We start from the raw sequence: 10,126 nt of genomic DNA, 5'->3' as shown, positions 1-10,126 counted from the left end.
AAGGTGTTAGACCCTTCCCTCCAAGTGTTAGACCCTACCCTCCAAGGTGTAAGACCCTACCCTCCAAGGTGTTAGACCCTACCCTCCAAGGTGTTAGACCCTATGTTAGACCCTCCAAGGTGTTAGACCATACCCTCCAAGGTGTTAGACCCTATGTTAGACCCTACCCTCCAAGGTGTTAGACCCTACCCTCCAAGGTGTTAGACCCTATATTAGACCCTACCCTCCAAGGTGTTAGACCCTACCCTCCAAGGTGTTAGACCCTACCCTCCAAGGAGTTAGACCCTACCCTCCAAGGTGTTAGACCCTACCCTCCAAGGAGTTAGACCCTATGTTAGACCCTACCCTCCAAGGTGTTAGACCCTACCCTCCAAGGTGTTAGACCCTATGTTAGACCCTACCCTCCAAGGTGTTAGACCCTACCCTCCAAGGTGTTAGACCCTATGTTAGACCCTACCCTCCAAGGTGTTAGACCCTACCCTCCAAGGTGTTAGACCCTATGTTAGACCCTACCCTCCAAGGTGTTAGACCCTACCCTCCAAGGTGTTAGACCCTACCCTCCAAGGAGTTAGACCCTACCCTCCAAGGTGTTAGACCCTATGTTAGACCCTACCCTCCAAGGTGTTAGACCCTACCCTCCAAGGTGTTAGACCTATATTAGACCCTACCCTCCAAGGTGTTAGACCCTACCCTCCAAGGCATTAGACCCTACCCTCCAAGGCATTAGACCCTACCCTCCAAGGTGTTAGACCCTATGTTAGACCCTACCCTCCAAGGTGTTAGACCCTATATTAGACCCTACCCTCCAAGGTGTTACACCCTATGTTAGACCCTACCCTCCAAGGTGTTAGACCCTACCCTCCAAGGTGTTAGACCCTACCCTCCAAGGTGTTAGACCCTACCCTCCAAGGCGTTAGACCCTATGTTAGACCCTACCCTCCAAGGTGTTAGACCCTACCCTCCAAGGTGTTAGACCCTATGTTAGACCCTACCCTCCAAGGCGTTAGACCCTACCCTCCAAGGCGTTAGACCCTACCCTCCAAGGCGTTAGACCCTACCCTCCAAGGCGTTAGACCCTACCCTCCAAGGCGTTAGACCCTACCCTCCAAGGCGTTAGACCCTATGTTAGACCCTACCCTCCAAGGTGTTAGACCCTACCCTCCAAGGCGTTAGACCCTACCCTCCAAGGCGTTAGACCCTATGTTAGACCCTACCCTCCAAGGCGTTAGACCCTATGTTAGACCCTACCCTCCAAGGCGTTAGACCCTATGTTAGACCCTACCCTCCAAGGCGTTAGAACCTATGTTAGACCCTATGTTAGACCCTACCCTCCAGGGTGTTCGATACTAACAGAGTATAAGGTATACTGGAAGAGTGTACTAGATGGATGACCTGTAAAAGGTGAGTGTGTATGTGTGAGAAGAATCAATAGTGTTTGGGAGTGTTAAAGTTTGTCTCACTATCGTACCCGTGTTGTCCGTCTCCATTCTGTGCGTAGGGATCACTGAAGAAGTCAGGACTGACCGCTCCTGACGCAGGGGTGATCCCGTCTAGACACAGTGAGAAAGAGGGAAAACAAACAGAGGGATTGTGAGGTCTTCCTCTAAATGTATTCCTGACAGCTGCTGGTGGAGACAGAGACAAACAAACAGCACAAACTGGATCTGAAAATGCACTTTACTGACCCGTGCTGTAGAAGAGGTCAGGTCTGTCCATCTCTCCATCCTCTCCGTACATGAAGGGCTCTCCCTCCTCCATCTGCCTACTCTCCACCATCTCCAACCACTGAGAGTTATGCCATCGGAACTTCTCTCTCTGAGTCTTCCTCCCCCACTCCTCATCATACTCCTAGAGGGATGGAGAGGGGAGGGGGATAGAGCGGGAGGAGAGGGGGGATGGAGAGAGGGGGAGAGGGAGGGAGAGGGGAGGGGGATAGAGCGGGAGGAGAGGGGGATGGAGGGAGGGGGGAGGGAGGGAGGAGGAGGGGGGGATGGAGGGGGAGGGAGAGGGATGGAGAGGGGTGTTGGAGGGGGGGGAGAGGGATGGAGAGGGGAGGGGGGGGATAGGGGTGGAGAGGGGAGGGGGAGAGGGAGGGAGAGGGGTGTTGGAGGGGGAGGGATGGAGAGGGGAGGGGGATAGAGTGGGAGGAGAGGGGGATGGAGGGAGGGGGGAGAGGGGTGGGAGGGGAGGGGGATAGAGCGGGAGGAGAGGGGGATGGAGGGAGGGGGAGAGGGAGGGAGAGGGGTGTTGGAGGGGGAGGGAGAGGGATGGAGAGGGGAGGGGGATAGAGCGGGAGGAGAGGGGGATGGAGGGAGGGAGGGGGAGAGGGAGGGAGAGGGGTGTTGGAGGGAGAGGGAAGGGGAGAGAGAGAGAGGGAGGGAGGGAAAATAGAGTGAGGGGGAGAGGGAGAAATGTGTGTGTGGTGAGTTATGGAGTTCACTAAATGATTATGTAACTGTTGTGTTGTGGTCAACTGACTCTCACACAACTCCCTTCAAATCTACTTTCATTTTAATTGTCACATGCGCTGAATACAACGGGTGGAGACCTCACAGTGAAATGATGAATACAACAGGTGTAGTAGACCTCACAGTGAAATGCTGAATACAACGGGTGTAGTAGACCTCACAGTGAAATGCTGAATACAACGGGTGTAGTAGACCTCACAGTGAAATGATGAATACAACAGGTGTAGTAGACCTCACAGTGAAATGCTGAATACAACAGGTGTAGGTAGACCCTACAGTGAAATGCTGAATACAACAGGTGTAGTAGACCTCACAGTGAAATGCTGAATACAACAGGTGTAGACCTCACTGTGAAATGCTGAATACAACAGGTGTAGTAGACCTCACAGTGAAATGCTGAATACAACAGGTGTGTAGACTTCACTGTGAAATGCTGAATACAACAGGTGTAGTAGACCTCACAGTGAAATGCTAAATACAACAGGTGTAGTAGACCTCACAGTGAAATGCTGAATACAACAGGTGTAGTAGACCTCACAGTGAAAATGCTAAATACAACAGGTGTAGTAGACCTCACAGTGAAATGCTGAATACAACAGGTGTAGTAGACCTTACAGTGAAATGCTGAATACAACGGGTGTAGTAGACCTCACAGTGAAATGCTGAATACAACAGGTGTAGTAGACTTCACTGTGAAATGCTGAATACAACAGGTGTGTAGACCTCACAGTGAAATGCTGAATACAACAGGTGTAGTAGACCTCACAGTGAAATGCTGAATACAACAGGGTAGTAGACTTCACTGTGAAATGCTGAATACAACAGGTGTAGTAGACCTCACAGTGAAATGCTAAATACAACAGGTGTAGTAGACCTCACAGTGAAATGCTGAATACAACAGGTGTAGTAGACCTCACAGTGAAATGCTGAATACAACAGGTGTAGTAGACCTCACAGTGAAATGCTGAATACAACAGGTGTAGTAGACCTCACAGTGAAATGCTGAATACAACAGGTGTAGTAGACCTCACAGTGAAATGCTGAATACAACAGGTGTAGTAGACCTCACTGTGAAATGCTGACTTACAACAGGTGTACTTACAAGCCCTTCCCAATGATGCAGAGTTAAAAAGTAATTATACCGTTGAAGTCGGAAGTTTACATACACTTAGGTTGGAGTCATTAAAACTCGATTTTCAACCACTCCACACATTTCTTGGCTAACAAACTATAGTTTTTGTCAAGTCGGTTAGGACATCTACTTTGTGTATGACACAAGTCATTTTTCCAACAATTGTTTACAGACATATTATTTCACTTTTAAATCACTGTATCACAATTCCAGTGGGTCAGAGGTTTACATACACTAAGTTGACTGTGCCTTTAAACAGCTTGGAAAATTCCAGAAAATGATGTCATGGCTTTAGAAGCTTCTGATAGGCTAATTGACATCATTTGAGTCAATTGCAGGTGTACCTGTGGATGTATTTCAAACTCAGTGCCTCTTTGCTTGACATCATTGGAAAATAAAAAGAAATCAGTCAAGACCTCAGAAAAAATATTGTAGACCTCCACAGGTCTGGTTCATCCTTGGGAGCACTTTCCAGGTACCATGTTCATCTGTACAAACAATATTTCGCAAGTATAAACACAATGGGACCACGCAGCGGTCATACCACTCAGGTAGGAGACTCATTCTGTCTACTAGACATGAACGTACTTTGGTACGAAAAGTGCCAATCAATCCCAGAACAACAGCAAAAGACCGTGTGAAGATGCTGGAGGAAACAGGTACAAAAGTATCTATATCCACAGCAAAACGAGTCCTACATCAACATAACCTGAAAGGCTGCTCAGCAAGGAAGAAGCCACTGCTCAAAAACCGCCATAAAAAAGCCAGACTACGGTCTGCAACTGCACATGGGGACAAAGATTGTACTTTTTGGAGAAATGTCCTCTAGTCTGATGAAACAAAAATAAACCTGTTTGGCCATAATGACCATCGTTATGTTTGGAGGAAAAAGGGGGAGGCTTGCAAGCCGAAGAACACCATCCCAACCGTGAAGCACGGGGGTGGCAGCATCATGTTGTGGGGGTGCTTTGCTGCAGGAGGGACTGGTGCACTTCACAAAATAGATGGCGTCATGAGGCAGGAAAATTATGTGGATATATTGAAGCAACATCTCAAGACATCAGTCAGGAAGTCAAAGCTTGGTCACAAATGGGTCTTCCAAATGGTCAATGACCCCAAGCATACTTCCAAAGTTGTGGCAAAATGGCTTAAGGACAACAAAGTCAAGGTATTGGAGTGGCCATCACAAAGACCTGACCTCAATCCTATAGAACATTTGTGGGCAGAAGTGAAAAAGCGTGTGCGAGCAAGGAGGCCTACAAACCTGACTCAGTTGCACCAGCTCTGTCAGGAGGAATGGGCCAAAATTCACCCAACTTATTGTGGGAAGCTTGTGGAAGGCTACCCGAAACATTTGACCCAAGTTAAACCATTTAAAAGGCAATGCAACCAAATACTGAGTGTATGTAAACTTCTGACCCACGGGGAATGTGATGAAAGAAATAAAAGCTGAAAGAAATCATTCTCTACTATTATTTTGACATTTCACATTCTTAAAATAAAGTGGTGATCCTAACTGACCCAAGACAGGGAATTTGTACTAGGATTAAATGTCAGGAATTGTGAAAAACTGAGTTTAAATATATTTGGCTGAGGTGTATGTGAACTTCAGACTTCAACTGTACCAAAGAAACATTGTAACACAAGAGGAATCAAAGCACACAGCCATGCAATCTCCATAGACAAACATTGGCAGTAGAATGGCCTTACTTAACTGTAAGCTATTGTGAAGTGGTCTAGGAGCAACAATGGCGCCGCAGCGAAGTGGTAGGCCACACAAGCTCACAGGGCTGCCGAAGCGTGTTAAAATTGTCTGTCCTCGGCTCACTCACTCACTACCGAGTTACAAACTGCCTCTGGAAGCAACGTTAGCACAAGATCAGTTCGTAGGGAGTACCGGATCAATGTGGAGCTATATACAGAAAGTACCAGTACCAGATCAATGTGGAGCTATATACAGGAAGTACCAGTACCAGATCAATGTGGAGCTGTATACAGTAAGTACCCATACCAAATCAATGTGGAGCTATATACAGGGAGTACCAGATCAATGTGGAGCTATATACAGGAAGTACCAGATCAATGTGGATCTATATTCAGGGAGTACCAGATCAATGTGGAGCTATATACAGGAAGTACCAGATCAATGTGGAGCTATATACAGGAAGTACCAGATCAATGTGCAGGGGTACGAGGTATTTGAGGTAACTACAGTGAGCTTCAACTGGGATTGTGTCCATTTTGTTGTAGTTTTGGTTCTGTATAAACCTTTAATAAAATAACACATAACAATGAGGAGATAAGTAGTCAGCTTGAGGATGAATTCACTATTTATTGTTGAAGTCAGCAGGTTTTGTCTTGCTAATAGCCTACACAAATGGGCTGCAGTATTCAAGGAATAGTAAATTATACCTCAACTCCAAATTGAGACTCCCCTAGATTCCTGAAGTCCTCCTTTTGTGTGTGCAAATGTTTTCACCATGGCCTGTAGGTCCAGGCTGCTGGCCCGACTGTTTTCTATACTGAGTATTGCCAAACCAGACAGTGTTTCCTGAGGCATTATGTCTATTGCGCTGCACAAAATGTAAACTTAGTCTTGAATGATGCATGCCAAGATATACCACAGAAAAGGGCCTGTTGACTCAAACATCTGGTTCACCAGTAGCCTAAGAATGAAATCGCAAATTGCTTTTCTTGTTCAAGCTCTCAAGAACCTCTAAAGATGATAATCTGCATCTGCCAGACGACCTATCCCAGAGTTTCATCTCTTTCTGTAACGTGTTGAGGCTGGAAATTAAGGAGAATGACAGGCTCAATTAAAGGTGATACAGAACTGCTGTATTTGAAGCCCCCTTCTGCCCAGTTTCCCTGATGTTACTACAGCAATCAGGCTGTTTTTAACTATCCCTGTAACTGTCGTGTCAACACTGACGAGGGTTGGCTGTTATTTAAGTGATAGTTTGACTCTCAAATCAGTGTGGGACCATCAACTTTTATACATAGACCTGAATCGGAAAGATTGTTTGTCTCTGTGGGGGTCCTCTGACAAATCAACTGTAAGTTTCGGTGTTCCTCAAGGTTCCATTTTAGGACCACTATTGTTTTCACTATATATTTTACCTCTTGGGGATGTCATTCGGAAACATAGTGTTAACTTTCACCGCTATGCAGATGACACACAGCTGTACATTTCAATGAAACATGGTGAAGCCCCAAAATTGCCCTCCCTGGAAGCCTGTGTTTCAGACATAAGGAAGTGGATGGCGGCAAATGTTCAAATGTTCAAAGAGATATCCTGTTTTAAAACTTAATTTTTTCCATCTCCGTAACATTGCAAATATCAGAAACTTTTTGGGCTAAAACTGATGCATAATTGTTTTCCCATACTTTTGTCACATCTAGATTAGACTACTGCAATGCTCTACCTTCCCGACTACCCAGATTACACGGCTGCTGAAATCTTGACTAGAACCTAAACATGTGATCATATTACTCCAGTGCTAGCCTCTCTACACTGGCTTCCTGTTAAGGCTAGGGCTGATTTTAAGGTTTTACTGCTAACCTACAAAGCATTGCATGAACTTGCTCCTACCTATCTTTCCGATTTGGTCCTGCCGTACATACCTACACGTACACTACGGTGACAAGAAGCATGCCTCCTTACTGTCCCTAGAATTTCTAAGCAAACAGCTGGAGGCAGGACTTTCTCCTATAGAGCTCCAATTTTTAATGGAATGGTCTGCCTATCCATGTGAGATGCAGACTCGGTCTCGACCTTTAAGTCTTTATTGAAGACTCATCTCTTCAGTAGGTCCAATGATTAAGTGTACTCAGGAGTGTGAAGGTGAACAGAAAGGCTCTGGAGCAACGAACCGCCCTTGCTGTCTCTGCCTGGCTGGTTCCCCTCTCTCCACCGGGATTCTCTGCCTCTAACCCTATTACAGGGGCTGAGTCACTGGCTTACTGTTGCTCTTCCATGCCGTCCCTAGGAGGGGTGCGTCACTTGAGTGGGTTGAGTCACTGACGTGATCTTCCTGTCCAGGTAGGCTCTCCCCTCGGGTTCGTGCCGTGGGGGAGTTCTTTGTGGGCTATCCTCAGCCTTGTCTCAGGGTAGTAAGTTGGTGGTTTGCAGATATCCCTCTAGTGGTGTGGGGGCTGTGCTTTGGCAAAGTGGGTGGAGTTATATCCTGCCTGTTTGGCCCTCTCCAGGGGTATCATCAGATGGGGCCACAGTGTCTCCTGACACCTCCTGTCTCAGCCTCCAGTATTTTTGCCTCGGTAGTTTGTGTCTCGGGGGGCAAGGGTCAGTTTGTTATATCTGGAGTATTTCTCCTGTCTTATCCGGTGTCCTGTGTGAATTTAAGTATTCTCTCTCTAATTCTTTTTTTCTGAGGACCTGAGCCCTAGGACCATGCCTAAGGACTACCTGGCCTGATGACTCCTTGCTGTCCCCAGCCCACCTGGCCGTGCTGCTGCTCCAGTTTCAACTGTTCTGCCTGCGGCTATGGTACCCTGATTTGTTCACTGGATGTGCTACCTGTCCCGGACATGCTGTTTTCGACTCTCTCTCTCTCTCTCTCTCTCTACCGCACCTGCTGTCTCTAACTCTGAATGACCGTCTATGAAAAGCCAACTGACTTTTAATACCACTGTGATTATTATTATTCGACCATGCTGATCATCTATGAACATTTGAACATCTTGGCCATGTTGTATTATAATCTCCACCCGTTACGGCCAGAAGAGGCCTGGCCACCCCTCATAGCCTGGTTACTCTCCACCCGGCACAGCCAGAAGAGGACTGGCCACTCCTCATAGCCTGGTTCCTCTCCACCCGGCACAGCCAGAAGAGGACTGGCCACCCTTCATAGCCTGGTTCCTCTCCACCCGGCACAGCCAGAAGAGGACTGGCCACCCCTCATAGCCTGGTTCCTCTCCACCCGGCACAGCCAGAAGAGGACTGGCCACCCCTCATAGCCTGGTTCCTCTCCACCCGGCACAGCCAGAAGAGGACTGGCCACCCCTCATAGCCTGGTTCCTCTCCACCCGGCACAGCCAGAAGAGGACTGGCCCACCCCTCATAGCCTGGTTCCTTCCACCCGGCACAGCCAGAAGAGGACTGGCCCACCCCTCATATCCTGGTTCCTCTCTAGGTTTATAATCTCCACCCGGCACAGCCAGAAGAGGACTGGCCACCCCACATTGCCTGGTTCCTCTCCACCCGGCACAGCCAGAAGAGGACTGGCCACCCCTCATAGCCTGGTTCCTCTCGAGGTTTCTTCCTAGGTTTTGGCCTTCTAGGGAGTTTTTCCTAGCCACCGTGCTTCTACACCTGCATTGCTTGCTGTTTGTGGTTTTAGGCTGGGTTTCTGTACAGCACTTTGAGATGTCGGCTGATGTAAAAAAGGCTTCATAAATACATTTGATTGATTAATTGATTCAGAGTTCCTCTGTCCAGTGTATGTGTTCTTTTGCCCATCTTAATGTTTTATTTTTATTGGCCAGTCTGAGATATGGCTTTTTCTTTACAACTCTGCCTAGAAGGCCAGCATCCTGGAGTCGCCTCTTCACTGTTGACATTGAGACTGGTGTTTTACGGGTACTATTTAATGAAGCTGCCAGTTGAGGACTTGTGAGGCGTCTGTTTCTCAAACTAGACACTCTAATGTACTTGTCCTCTTGCTCAGTTGTGCACCGGGACCTCCCACTCCTCTTTCTATTCTGGTTAGAGCCAGTTTGCGCTGTTCAGTGAAGGGAGTAGTACACAGCGCTGTACGAAATCTTCAGTTTCTTGGAAATTTCTCAGAACAAGAATAGACTGACGAGTTTCAGAAGAAAGGTAGTTGTTTCTGCCCATTTTGAGTCTGTTATCAAACCCACAAATCCTGATGCTCAAGATACTCAACTAGTCTAAAGAAGGCCAGTTTTATTGCTTCTTTAATCAGGACAACAGTTTTCAGCTGTGCTAATATAATTGCAAAAGGGTTTTCTAATGATCAGTTAGCCTTTTAAAATTATCAACTTGGATTAGCTAACACAACGTGCCAGTGGAACACAGGAGTGATGGTTGCTGATAATGGGCCTCTGTACACCTATGTAGATATTCCATTAAAAATCAACCATTTCCAGCTACAATAGTCATATACAACATTAACAATGTTAAACGGTATTTCTGATCAATTTGATGTTATTTTAACGGACAAAAAAAGTGTTTTTCTTTCGAAAACAAGGACATTTCTAAGTGACCCCAAACTTTTGAACAGTTGTGTATATATACCAACAAAAGCAAACAATATATGGGGGATTGGAAGTGATGCAGACAACTACATTGATGGAAGCTATAGTCTATCTGCAGTTTGAAAAGCACCATAAACTACACCATAAACTACACCATAAAACAAATGCAATATTTAATCAATTCCACCGGTGGAGTACGACTGAGACCTGGAATGTGAAGCTAACTGAAGCTGGCCAGCTTCATAAAATCCTGAGTAGCTGTAGCTTGCTTCATAGGATACCCCTCAGA

General features: G+C 46.7%; 1 protein-coding gene across 1 annotated transcript in view; it reads right to left on the bottom strand.

The window, feature by feature from the left end:
• Positions 1-1,425: 1,425 nt before the first annotated feature.
• Positions 1,426-10,126, bottom strand: part of LOC121847663 (kinesin-associated protein 3-like) — a 64,914-nt gene continuing 56,213 nt past the window's right edge. Inside the window, exons 14-15 of the mRNA XM_042329613.1 lie at positions 1,686-1,848; positions 1,426-1,550 (exon numbers count right to left, since the gene is read on the bottom strand). Of these exons, the coding sequence (XP_042185547.1) occupies positions 1,426-1,550; positions 1,686-1,848 (288 nt within the window). The remainder of the gene's footprint in view (positions 1,551-1,685; positions 1,849-10,126) is intronic.

This window comes from Oncorhynchus tshawytscha, linkage group LG10, assembly GCF_018296145.1.
Source record: "Oncorhynchus tshawytscha isolate Ot180627B linkage group LG10, Otsh_v2.0, whole genome shotgun sequence".
NCBI lineage: Eukaryota > Metazoa > Chordata > Actinopteri > Salmoniformes > Salmonidae > Oncorhynchus > Oncorhynchus tshawytscha.
Note: the sequence above shows the minus strand (reverse complement) of the source record. Positions and strands in the feature narration are given on the sequence as shown.